Here is a 13506-nt window from a genome sequence, read left to right as displayed (position 1 = left end):
CTAAAGGGTCTCACTGATGTCCTCCACTCTTTTCTCCAGTCCAGTGAGTATCTTATGATCATTACTTTAAATTCTCTATCAGGCATATTATTTATATCCTTTTCACTTTGGTTTGTTGCTGTGGTTTGGTCCTGTTCTTTCATTTGGGAGATATTTTTGTCTCATTTTGTCTGACTTTCTGTATCTGTTTCTATAGGTTAAGAAAGTCAGCTACTTCTTTTGCTCTTAACAATAATAGCCTTGTGAAGGAGAGGTCTTATAGTGCCCTGCAGTGCAGTGTCCCTTGGTCCCCAGTGCCTAGTGCTTCAGGGAGTGTCTCCTATGTGTGTTGTGTGTGCTCTGCTGTTGAGTCTTTGTCTCTTTTTTACCTTCAGTCCAGTTGTCTGCAGAGCCTCTCTTTGCCTATTGTGGGCAGCAAGGTGTGTGGTGGTTTGCCTGCAAAATGAGACCTGCCCCCTGCCAGAGGAACTGAGGTCCTGTAAAACGGGTGGGTCAGGAGATGTGGTGTTGCCAGGGTTTGCATAGGTCTTCTTGGGGAGGGCCCCATGGAGCCAGGACTCAGGCAAGTATGACTGGGAAGGCGGATCTGCTGAAGCAAGGGGGGACAGGGTTTAGTGCCAGCAAGTTAGGTAAGGAGTTTCAGCACCACACTACTTTTCACAGGTGGCCATTGTTTATGCTGGGGCTTGGAGGAGAGAAATGGTGCCTACCAGTTCCTTTGTTCCTGGAGGGATTTCCCTGTGATGCCTGTCTCTGAGCTGCATTCTGAGCTGAGGAAATCATTATCCCTCCCGTCTGCCCCTTGTGTTTTTCAAACTGCTAGTTCTAAGCTATATTTGCATGGGTGGGTTGTTGTGCTTTCTCTTTATGGTGGAAACTCCACTTTGAATGCTGTCTAGGCTGAGCTGAAACCACTAATTTTTTAAATTCTAGGCTGTTAAGTCCTGCTGGTTTTAAGAACTCAAAATATTTAGCGCCTCTCACCTTCAAAGGCAAATATTATGGAGATTTGTCTTCCCCATTCTTGGACTGACTCCCTGGTGTGAAAGTCTATTTTCTGCCGTTCTCTGCACACCAGCTCCCTCCCCACTGTGGATGGCCATGGTCTGATTTGCTCCTTGGCCGCATCTTCGCTCTTCCTACCTTCTTTGATGTGGCCTCTTCCTAGCCTTTAGTTGTGAAGTTTGTTCTGCCAGTCTTCGGGTTTTCTAGGTTATTTACACTGATATGGGTGTTATCTGGTTGTATCCATGGGACTTAGGTGAGCTTAGGGTCCTCCTCCTCCATCTTCCCAGCCAACCACAGTCTTCATTTAAAAGTCTACTTCATCTAATATATGTATTGCTACCCTGGCTTTTTTCTTTTTTTTTTTTTTGGCCTCCTTTTGCATGGAATATCTTTTTCCTTTCACTTTCAGTCTGTATTGTCTTTAGGTCTGAAGTGAGTATCTGGTAGGCAACATATAGATGGGTCTTGTTTTTTTATACATTCAGTCACCTTTTGTCTTTTGATTGGAACATTTAGTCTCTTTACATTTAAAGTAATTGTTAATAAGCATGTACTTATTGCCATTTTATTAATTGTTTTCTGGTCATTTAATGTAGTTTCCTGGCTTTTTCGTTTTGTTTTCCAAACTCCACTAGGTGTGGAGCCTGATGTGGGGCTCAATCTCACAATCCTGAGATTGTGACCTGAACCAAAATTAAGAGTTGGATGCTCAAGTGATTAAGCCACCCATCCTTTTTTCTTATCTTGCTTTCTTCCCTTGTGATTTGATGACATTCTATAGTATTATGCCTGGATTCTTCTTTATTTTTTGTGTATCACAAGTTTTTGGTTTGTGGTTATAACATCCTGTGTGTGTGTGTGTAATACTAGATTATATGTTAGTCTATAGTAAGTTGATGGTCATTTAAGTTCAAACACATTCTAAAACCACTACATTTTTACTTGCCCTCTCCATGTTTTATGTATATGATGTCATGTTTTACATCTTTTTGTGTATCCTTTATTGTAGATACACAATTGTATATATTGTAGATACAATTGATTATACTACTTTTGTGTCTTAACCTACATACTAGCTTTATAAGTGATCTCATACCTTTACTATATATTTTGCTTTCACCAGTGAAATTGTTCTTCCATAGTTTTCTTCTAGGTATGATTTTTTTTTTTGCTTAAAGAAGTCCCTTTAACATTTCTTGTAAGGCTGGTTTAGTAGTGATGAACTTTTTAAAATTTTGCTGGGAAACTCTGTATCTCTCCTTCAGTTCTGAATGATAACTTTGCTGGGTAGAATATTCTTGGTTTTAGGTTTTTTCCTTTCAGCACTTTATCATGCCACTCCCATCTGGCCTGTAGTTTCGGGTGAACGGTCAGCTCATAGCCTTATGGGGTTTCCCTTTATGTAACTAGTTGCTTTTCTCTTGCTGCTTTTAAGATTTTATCTTTAATTTTTGATATTTTAATTATTATGTGTCTTGGTGTAGACCTTCTTGGGTTCATTTGTTTGGGGCTTCCTGGGCCTGGATGTCCATTTCCTTCCCCAGATTAGGGAAGTTACCTGCTTTTATTTCTTCAAATAAGTTTTCTGCCTCTTTCTCTATTCTCTTGGGATCCCTATAATACAAATGTTAGTACACTTGATGTTGTTGCAGAGTTCCCGTAATCTGGCCTAATTTTTTAAATTATTCTTCTTTTTGCTCAACTTCAGTGGTTTCCACCACCCTCCCTGTCTTCTAGACTGGTTGATCTATTCTTCTGCATCGTTTAACATACTTTTGGTTCCCTCTAGTGTGGTTTTCATTTCAGTTACTGTATTTTTCAGCTCTCACTGGTTCTTTGTTATATTTTCTACTTCTTTGTTAGAGTTCTGAGTGTATCCACTCTGGTCTCAAGTCTGAGCATCTCTATGACCATTACTTTGAACTCTTTTATCGAGTAGATTGCTTGTCTGTTTCATTTAGTTCTTTTTCTGAGGTTTGTCTTCTTTTGTTGTCTCCTCATTTTGTCTGGCTCTCTGTTTCTGTGCATTAGGTAGGTCAGCTACATCTCCTAGTCCACACTTGAAAGTAGTGGCCTTATATAGAAGGCATCCTGTGGGGCCCAGTAGCATAGTCCCTTTGGTCTCTAGAAGCTGGCACTCCAGGGGTGTCACGTGTGGGCTGCATGCGCCCTCCTTTTGTGACTGGAGGGCCGTGAGTGCTGAGGATGCGCTGGTGGGTAGAGCGGGCCTGCAGCACAGGTGAGCGCGAGACCTGGCTGCCGCGGCTGCAGCTACCCTGGTGGGCAGGACTCATTGCGCGCATGGCTGGCTGCCAGGCACAGCTGTAGCTGCTCCGGCCGTGCTGATGGGGTGGGTTTAGTTCCTGGTGCAGGTGGCTGGGAGGCCTGGCTGCCACTGGTGTGTGTGTGTGCTGGAGGGCAGGGCTTGGCCGCTCTCCCCGCCTTCCCGGGGCAGGATTTGGTTTGGAAGGGCCTGGGGCGAGGAGGCTGCCTGCTGGGTTTAGCGTGGTAGGAGCTACTCTGGAGGGAGCCTGCTGAGACAGGTCCACAGGGGAACTCCAGGGCTGGGTGAGCAGGGATAGCAGGGTAGGTGGAGTGTCACCTGGCTCCTGCTGGCAGCTGGCCAGCGAAGCTCCAGGACGGTGGTGGGGGGCAAGAACAATTGTGCGCCCTAGCAGGTCTTGTCATGGAGAGCGCTGACAGATCCATACCCCTCCAGCACATACCCTAAAATTAGTCAGTAAATCTTCACGCATAAGCCAGACTCTTTGAACTGCTGCCTCGGTGCTGGTTCTCGAACCCGGTTTTTTAGGGCTCTGGCCCTTTGGGGGTGGAGTCTCCGTTTCCTGTTGCCCTCCCGGTGTCTCCTGGTGAGAAGTCCTGCTGATTTTTCAAAGCCAGATGTTATTATGGCTCATCTTCCCAGGAACACCTCCAGGGTTGGCAGTACCCTATTTGGGATCTGATCCCCTCCTCAGGGAAGACCTCCATGCCTGTGTATCCCTCCCGCTTGTGGGTCACCACCATGCTATTTGATTCTTAACTGCATCTTTGCCTCCCCTGCCCTTCTGAGTGTGTGTGTGTGTTTATATCTCTAGCTGTGGAAGAGCCGTGCTGTTACTGTTGAGGTCATTTTCAGAGTTCGTTGCGTCATGTTAGTTGCATCCTCAGTGTCTGTCGGGGGACGAGAGCCCAGGATCCTCCTATGCCACCATCTTCCCTGTAGTCGCAGTGTGCTTCAGTTCTGTTTACCTCTCTTCTTCATGGCCACAAGAACTGTTAGCCAGTTGAAGATTAAACACAGAACTATAAATTGTGCTGTACAACTTAGTCCTCAGGCCAAAGTGGGTCCTCCCCCTTCCTACCCACCTACACAAGAACTTGACTGTCACGTACTTACTCCGACCACAGCTATACTTTGACCAAGTCCCGTTATCTAAAAGGCCACATGAACAGAGGTGATGGGCCTGCCTTAACACCTGCAGTCTGTGGGATTGTTTGAAACTTAGGAGGCTGGCTGGGTCAGTCTTTAAAAGGCAGGCCCTGGACCCTGCCTAGGAGTATTTATCTTGTGAAATTAGCAGCCTGAGAATATCAGAGCACAAAAAAATGAAAGGCTAGAGAAGTGAACATGGCATGCACGATTAGCAATCTGTGCACTAGCATTTATGGCTCAATGAGTAAAACTTCTCATCGGTTAGGTCAACAACTCTCTTCCTAGTATGAGGGTGTATAGAAGGACAGAAACACCTCCTATACTCTGCTACATGGAAGAGAAGAATGAGATTGCCTGTTTTCTGGGCCAAGGAGAAAACACAAGGAAAGAAATTCCTCTTCCAGCACGGTTGGAATTGCAACGAATTGAGTAGGAAAGTATGATGGAAGAGAGTATTAACAAGTTTGCATGCCACCAGCTTGGCAAAAGTGGCTGCCAACTTTTAGCAGCTAACTTAGAATCATTTCTAAAATTCCCAGTCTCTTATACAACTTTACCTAGTTTGCAAATGGACAGAAATTCCTTCAGTGGGATCTGAAAGGATGACCTCTGGATATGTATCACACTCATCACCATCCCCATAAACACACTGGCAAAACTCATGGGCCTGTTTCTCAAAACACCTCTCATTATAAGCCAAAGCATCATACAGAAATGCCAAGTTAAAGCATTACTAGAGGGGCCAACATGCAGGCTAGCTTGAAGTCTGTAGTCAAATTTCTGATTGTTCAAAAATCACTTTCACATGATCTAGTTCAGATTTTCTAGTTGTTTTCAAATACTAATGATATATTAGAGAATTCTTTACTGTAGATGGTACTTGAAGTAAGTTTTATCTGCCATAAGCTAGTCAAACTATGTCAGCATTGATACATTTTACTTAGGGAAAAATCAGACTTAAGACTGAAATTCTTGAATTGTGATTATGATTTAATACTTGTGAGGACATGGTTACTCTCCCATAGCCAAATAAAGCATCAGACAGAATTATATAAAAGTAATTACAATCAATTTATTTTTTTAGAAATAAAAAGGCCTAAAAAACAAAAAAAGTTGCAAAAATGATAAAATGTAATTTTGTTATATCCTAATCACTTGTGTGTTCTGTGAATTCCAAATAAGTAAAATATAAAAATATATTTTCAAATCTTTATAGAATGAAAAGAAAACCACATTAATCTTTAAATACTCTTCGATTTCCTTTACTCCTCCCACAGATGAATTCACAAATATATAAAAACTGATGTACATTTACATCCTGAAGTACAAAGCTCCAACAGCCAAGTAGTTATAGTTTATTTTGTTATGTGCAAAGTAGGTATTTCATATTTACTTGCTATGGAAAGCAGAGTACAGGCTCAATGGAGAATAATCACTAAACACTGATTAGTTTTAAGAATGCTGTGGTCAAAATGTACAATGGTACATATTTTTGGTAATTATGTACTTCTCTTGTACAGTAAAGAACAGCTTTCAGGTATAAATCTTTCAAAGGCTATCTCTGAAGAGCTGTGAAGTGGACGTCATTTCAGATTTGATGAAAAGTAATTTGTCAGTAACTCCTCAAAAGCCAGGAGAGGATTGTTTTCCCTTTTTTTCCCTCCATGTGATCAGTTTCTTAAGGAAGGTCTGATGTAGCAAGAAGATACATTTCACAAACCCTTAACATAGGTTTGCGAACTGTCAACTGAAAACACCACCTCTGATGTGGATGGTTTCATTCAATCCATGTTCTACCAACTTTATATCTTCTAGGTCATCTTTTATGATGCTAATCAAGTGGCTAAGGCCTTCCTGTTGTTGTTTCAAATGCTAGAAGGGATTAAAAAAATAGATTAATATGTTAATCTATTAAAGTGCAAGTTACCCACAGGAATAAGGACTTTTCACTATTTCACCAGCAATACAGCACTTAACAGCTGCTCTAAATATAGTGCACATGCGTAAACATTCATACTACATCGTTTGCTAACACATTTCTATGACCTATAATAACATACTGTAAAAAACAATCAAATGAATATCTTCAACAGAAATTTTACAGAAGATACAGATTTTATATTAAAGTGGAATGCAAGAAGGTACCCGAATATAGAGGACTAGCAAAATAATCATTCTGTAAACTGAATTTTCAGGTTTTGAAGTATAAAGTATGTAATAATGATAATGTGGTAACTACAACTGCTGACATTTTTAAGTATCCAGGTGTTAAGGCAGTTTTTAGAGCCTCGTGGGTACTAAGTAAGTTATTTAATATTCTTTTAAGCACCCTTTGGTGCCACAGATAAAAAAAATTGAGATGCAGGTAAGAAACTTGCTCGAGGTCCTAAACTAGGTGATGAGATGTGATTCAATCCCAAAACAATACACTGCTTTTCATTGTTTTAGGTAGGTGTTTATGTTATTCCAGATTTTACTGCATAAACTCTTTAATATAGTTAACAACTCTTTACCTCAATATGCTGAAATCTTTCTCAGCTCATTTTATTGTAGATATTTACAATGGGATATAATCAAGTGTCTGTATACCTAAGTTCCCAAGAATCTAGGGGCCAAACTGGTCTTTTAACTGTATAAAATGACAATATCCATTCTAAAGCACATAATAAAATTGAATTTGTGGATAATTATAACCATCTAAAATCCTCAGGGCCATGCCGACAGTCCCACCAAAGATGTTCTATAAAATTTACCATTCTGATCTCTTTAGATACAGTCAACGGTTATTTTTCATTAAACCTAACTGTATCTATACTAAAGGAAATAAGCTAGAGCAGTACTTTCCAAATTTTTCAAACCAAATAAGTCTAAAAGTGGTTGGAGTGGTTTTGGCCACCCCAACCTCTAGCCAGGTCCCCTGAAGGGACGCATAACTGGACATATTCACAATTTATATGTAGCATACAGGCTGGGAATATGATGTACAGCAGTTACTTCTCAGACTTCAATGTACATACAAGTCACTGACCTTAAATAAAATGCAGATTAAGTAGGGACAGAGTAAGGACTGACACGCCTTTCTAATGACCTCTCAAGTGCTGCTGCCGCCGCCACTACCACCTGCCCATTGAAGAGCAGGGTCTTGGGACCTCTATGCCTCTACTAACTGAATTCGTCTTATATTATAAAATATACAAAACATCGAAATACTCATTTTAACCGTTCTTGAAAGTGTACAGTTCAGTAGCATTAAGTATATTCACATTACACAAAAATCACTATAACTTTAGAACTTTCATCTTCCCAAATCAATTCTGTATTCATCTAATATTCATCCCCCTCTCCCCCTCCCCTGGCAACCACCGTTCTGTGAACTGTACTCCGCTAAGTGGAATTATATACAATATGTGTCCTTTTATAAAAATTGGCTTATTTCACTTGGCATAACATTTTCAGGATTCATCCATGTTGTAGTGAGTGTCAGAATTTCCTTTGTTTTTAATAAGGCTGCATAATATTCCACAATGTATATATACTGCATGTAGTTTATTCATCTATCTGTGGACACTTGAGTTGCTTCCACATTTTGGCTACTGTGAATAATGCTAAGAACACAGAAGTACAAATATCTAAGTCCCAGCTTTCAATTCTTTAGGTATATATCCAGAAGTAGAACTGCTGGATCATACAGGTAGACAGAGGTTTAATTTTTTGATCATACAGGTAGACAGAGGATTAATTTTTTTGTTTTAACTGTTTTCCACAGCCACACCATTTTACATTGTCACCAGCAATGCATAAGGATCCTATTTTATTCACATCCTTGTCAAACTTCTTAGGTTTCTTTTTTGGGCATTAGCAAGCCTAACGGATGTGAAGTGAATTCACCTTTTTAAAAGGTGCTAGTGCACTTACCTGCTTGATTTCTCGTAACAGATCTGCATCGATGTAGTATCTTTCCTCAGATTTGACTGCTCCGAAATGATTCTGCATCCTGATTTGGGACATCAGTTCATTTAGTCGGCCCTAAAAATAAGACCGAGTCCAATTACAACTGCTAACAACAGGTTTTTGGTTTTTTTTTTTAAGATTTCTTTATTTGAGACAGTGTGTGTGTGCACGTGTGTGTTGGGGGGGGGCAAAAGGAGAGGGAGAGAATCTCAAGTAGACTCCCCATTGAGCAGGGAGCCTGCCACAGGGCTCGATCTCATGACCCTGAGATCATGAGCTGAAAATGAAGAGTCGGACACTTTACTGACTGAGCCAGCCAGGCGCCCGAGAGAATCTTTTTTTTTTTTAAAAGGATGGGTACTACTCTAATAAAGTTACCTAATTCTCCCTCTGTCCATTATGTGAAACAGTAACACAAGCCAAAAACAACATTAAGAGTCTACTTTAGGGGCGCCTGGGTGGCTCAGCCGGTTAAGCGTCTGCCTTCGGCTCGGGTCATGATCCCAGGGTCCTGGGATCGAGCCCCGCATCGGGCTCCCTGCTCAGCAGGCAGCCTGCTTCTCCCTCTCCCTCTGCCTGTCTCTCTGCCTACTTGTTCTCTCTCTCTGTCAGATAAATAAATAAAATCTTTAAAAAAAAAAAAAAGTCTACTTTAGAAGGGAAGTTTTGATTAAAGAGCAAAATATTTAATAAAAACCAGTATACAAAATTCCTCTTTTTGAAGACTAGCAAATTCTAGCTTTATGGTCTTACAAATGCCTACCTTAAACTGGGTAGGTGCATTCAGTTCACACTGAATTGTATCTAGCTGAACTCGCAGTTGCTCTTCATCAGCTTGGATGGCATACCCACTCTTCCTCTGAATTTCCTGTTTGATTAGGACCTATATAAAGAAAACCCATCAACAATACCAATAGAATCATGATTCTCTTTTTAGTTATGTAATTTTATTACAGTCAGTTGTTGAAAGAGACCAGATGAGAATCTTAAAAGAGTTCAAGATTTGAATTAGGTTTGCCCATTTTTATTTGGCAGTCTACATTAGTATATTGATACATGCCTCTAATTTGTTTTTAATGCCTGCGTAATTTTTCATGCATTAATAACCAATAATTTATTCAGTTATTCCTCTTATTGAGGGGTATATATTTTGTTTCTAGTTTTGATATTATAAATACTGTAATAAACATTTATAGATAGATAGATTCGCTGATACAGAACCCGCCCCCCCCCCCCCCGGCCAAGAATGAAACTGCTGGATTTAAAAGCATGTTTTCAGTCTAACAGAAGCTCCTAAATTGTTTCACAAACAATTTAGATTCATAAGCCACATGAGAGTATCCTTTTCCCCACATACCAATCATCAGTAAGTTGTTTAAATTTTCCCCAAACTAATGAGTATAAATGGAACCCACATTTTTTTCTTTAATCTGCACTTCCCTGAAAGTTAAAGGAGCATCTTTTTTTTTTTATTCTTATGTTAATCCCCATACATCATTAGTTTTAGATGAAGTGTTCCATGATTCACTGTTTGTGCACAACACCCAGTGCTCCATGCAGAATGTGCCCTCCTCAATACCCATCACCAGGCTAACCCATCCTCCCAACCCCCCCTCCCCTCTAGAACCCTCAGTTTGTTTTTCAGAGTCCATCGTCTCTCATGGTTCGTCTACCCCTCCGATTTCCCCCCCTTCATTCTTCCCCTCCTGCTACCTTCTTTTTTTTTCTTAACATATACTGCATTATTTGTTTCAGAGGTACAGATCTGAGATTCAACAGTCTTGCACAATTCAAAGCGCTTACCAGAGCACATACCCTCCCCAGTGTCCATCACCGAGTCACCCCCTCCCTCCCACCCCACCCCCCACTCCAGCAACCCTCAGTTTGTTTCCTGAGATTAAGAATTCCTCATATCAGTGAGGTCATATGATACATGTCTTTCTCTGTTTGACTTATTTCGAGGAGCATCTTTTAATAGTGAAGAACTACTTTGCATTTGCTCTTTGGTGAACTGCCTTTACACATTCTTTACCCATATTTCACTTGGGTTTTTTGGTCAGAATTAAAGGATCTCTTTGTATAATATGAATAATCAGTGCCATTTGCAAATTCAATTTTCTTTTTCTGGTATCTGTCACATGACTACTGACAAACGGCTTCTGGTACCTTTTGCTACAGAAAATTTTCTAATTATTTAGCCAGTTTTGTTTTACAGTTCCTGGCTTTCTGGCCAAAAATCTCTCCAATCCCTAGGGCTGTGCATGTAGCTTCATAAATTTGTTAGAGTTAAATCTCTTTAATCCACCTATTTTTGTCTATGGTAAAATACAGCAGTCCATTTTTTCCCCTAGATAGCCAGTTACTCTAGCATTATTTATTAAATAAACCAACTGAATTGAGATACTACCACTTTGTCACACTAAATTTTAAGATATACTGGCATCTATTTATCTATTTCTGGATTCTCTATTCTGTTCTATTATCTTTACTGTCCAATTCTATGCCAATCCCACACTGATTTGTTACAGAACCTTTAAAATAGATTCTAAAATCTGACAAATCCCCTTCACTATTTTGTTCCCTCAAAAGCTATTCTCACTTACCCTTCTTTATGAACTGAAAGATTTTAATCAAGTCTTTAAAAGTTGTATTTTCTAAACTTATTAAATGAATAGTAAATCTCATCTAAGAATATGGTTTATATGTCTATTTGTAAAGACTTTATCTCACATTTTTTTACTTCCCTCATAAATTTATTCCTAAGTATTTTACAATTTTTCATCACAGTAAATGGAGTATTTTCCTAATTCCACTACTAGTATAAAGAAATGCTAGTTTTTGTACATGCATCTTCTATCTAGCCATCTCAACCATATTCTATGTTTTCTTCCCCTTGAGTTTTCTAGATACACTATCAAGTCATTAGCAAAAAGAAAATCTCTTCCAATGTTTATGTTAAGTTACTTACTTACCTATTCATTATATTTATGAAAACCTCCAAGATAACACTTAATAATATTGAGTATTTCTGAAATGTGATTTTAGTGCTTTGCTTCTTTGAATTTTTGCTAAAGTCTTTATTGTATTTTTTTCTTTAATGTGTTGATCATGATAAATTATATGCTGATAGATTTCCTGTTATAAAACCCTGCATTCCTGAAATAAACCTTACTTAGTCACAGTATATTCTTATAGGATTTGATAAATAGTTCGAATCTTTTTGCTTATATTTCATTTAAAACTACTGCACTTCTGTTGTTTTGGTCATATTTATTGAGGTATGATCCACATATAACAAAATCCACCCATTTTAGGTGTACAGTTACCATGAATCTTGATAAAATCATGTTACCATCACCAGAATCAAGGTACAGATCATTTCCATTTACCCCTTGTAGTCACTCCTCTCCCCTGACTACCTGCCCCTTGCAACTATGGATCTGTTATCTGTCTCTAGTTTTGTTTTTTGCATAACATCATAAAAACAGAATTATGTCATATGTAGCCTTTAAATCTGGCTGCTTTCACGTAGCATAATTTGTATCTCTTATTTATTAGAAGTATCTGTTAATAGATTTTTATTTTGGGGTACTAAAAACAGATGTAAAATAGTGTGGCTGCTCTGGAAAACAGTTTTTAGCAGTTCTTCAAAACGTTAAACATAGAGTTACCATATGATCAAGCAATTCCAATCCTAGGTTTATGTACCCAAGAAAATGAAAGCACACATCCATACATTTGTACACAAATGTTAAAAGCAACATTCATAATAACCAAACAGGGGAAACAACCAAAATGTTTATCAATTGATGAATAGATTAAAAATGTGGTATGTTCATATAACAGAATATTATTCAGCAATAAAAAGTATTATTACATGCTACAACACAGATGAACCTTGAAAACACTATGCTACATGAAAGAAGCCAGTCACAAAAGACCACATCTCATGATTCCATTTATATGAAGTGTCCAGAAGAGGCAAATCCATAGAGACAGAAAGTGGTTGCCTAGGGCTGGGGGGTTTGGGATGAAATGGGGAGTGACTGCTAATAGGGATGGAGTTTCTTTTTGGGGTGATGAAAAGGTTCAAAAATTGATTGTGGCCATGTTGCACAGACTAAATATACTAAAAACCAGTGAACTGTATACTTTAAATGGGTGTATTGTATGGCTGGTGAATTTTATCTCAAAGTGATTTTAAAAAACAGGGAGATGGTCTATATATTTTTCCTTTTATTTAGAATAACAACAACTTTGGAAATAGCTCTTTAGTGGTTAGACGAAGTTCAGCAATTAAACTATCTGGCCTTGGTATTTTTCCATGGTTGATATTTACTAAGTTTCTCAATTGTTTCTGTAGTATTTGTCTATTTAAGATTTTTGCGTCTCTTGTAGATGATTTTTTAGCAAAAATAAAATCAGCAAAATTAAGCTATTTTCTCTAGCTCCCAAATTTGTTGCCCTGAATTTCATGAAGTATTTTCCCATTCTGTTCTGTTATCTATAGTAATGTTTCCTTTCTTACTACTAATTTTTCTTTTCTTCCTTCAGACTTATATTTAGCTATTTTAAAAGACCTTTTCAAAGAAATAGCTTTCAATTTATTTTCTGTACTATGATTAATTTTCTTGTTTCACTCATTTCATATCTTTATTTCTCTCTTACTGGCTTCTCTTGATAGTCTTTCTAACTTCATGAGTACTAGGTTCCTTATTTTTTGCATTTGTATTTTAAAAAGAAGGCTTAAAGGCTATAAATTTTACTCTGCCTACAGCTCTTGCTGTATTCCACGGATTCTGACAGGTAATGGTTCTGTCTTCATGATTGTTTATAATTTCAATTTTTGTTGCTGTTCATGCTTTTATTCCCTCTGTTAATTTTGAAGTTCTCTTGTTTTTCATCCTATTATTTTCATTAATGGTTATACTCCCTTTTCTAGCACTGAAAAATCAAGTATTTTTTTTCTACTACTTTTATGAAAACTGGATGTTAGTGATCTGATACAGGCTTTCTTTGCACCAAGATGATTTATTTCTTCACTGCTTCTACCCTCTCAATAAGTTGTGAATTTTAGAATATATTTACTTTCTTCACCCACTCCTGTGAGA

The 13506-nt window shown here is 38.6% G+C and overlaps 1 protein-coding gene across 2 annotated transcripts in view; it reads right to left on the bottom strand.

The window, feature by feature from the left end:
• Window positions 1-5413: 5413 nt before the first annotated feature.
• NUP54 (nucleoporin 54) overlaps window positions 5414-13506 on the bottom strand; it is a 31628-nt gene continuing 23535 nt past the window's right edge. The window contains exons 10-12 of one of the 2 annotated variants that reach the window (XM_035004764.1): window positions 9159-9278; window positions 8360-8470; window positions 5414-6316 (exon numbers count right to left, since the gene is read on the bottom strand). In XM_035004764.1, the coding sequence (XP_034860655.1) occupies window positions 6188-6316; window positions 8360-8470; window positions 9159-9278 (360 nt within the window). In that variant the 3' untranslated portion in view covers window positions 5414-6187. The remainder of the gene's footprint in view (window positions 6317-8359; window positions 8471-9158; window positions 9279-13506) is intronic. The other variant, XM_035004765.1, reaches the window with a different exon arrangement.

The sequence above is a fragment of the Mirounga leonina genome, unplaced genomic scaffold (genome assembly GCF_011800145.1).
Source record: "Mirounga leonina isolate KUSES-001 unplaced genomic scaffold, KU_Mleo_1.0 Mir_129, whole genome shotgun sequence".
NCBI lineage: Eukaryota > Metazoa > Chordata > Mammalia > Carnivora > Phocidae > Mirounga > Mirounga leonina.
The sequence above is the reverse complement of the archived record's forward strand: the minus strand, read 5'-3'. Positions and strand labels throughout refer to the sequence as shown.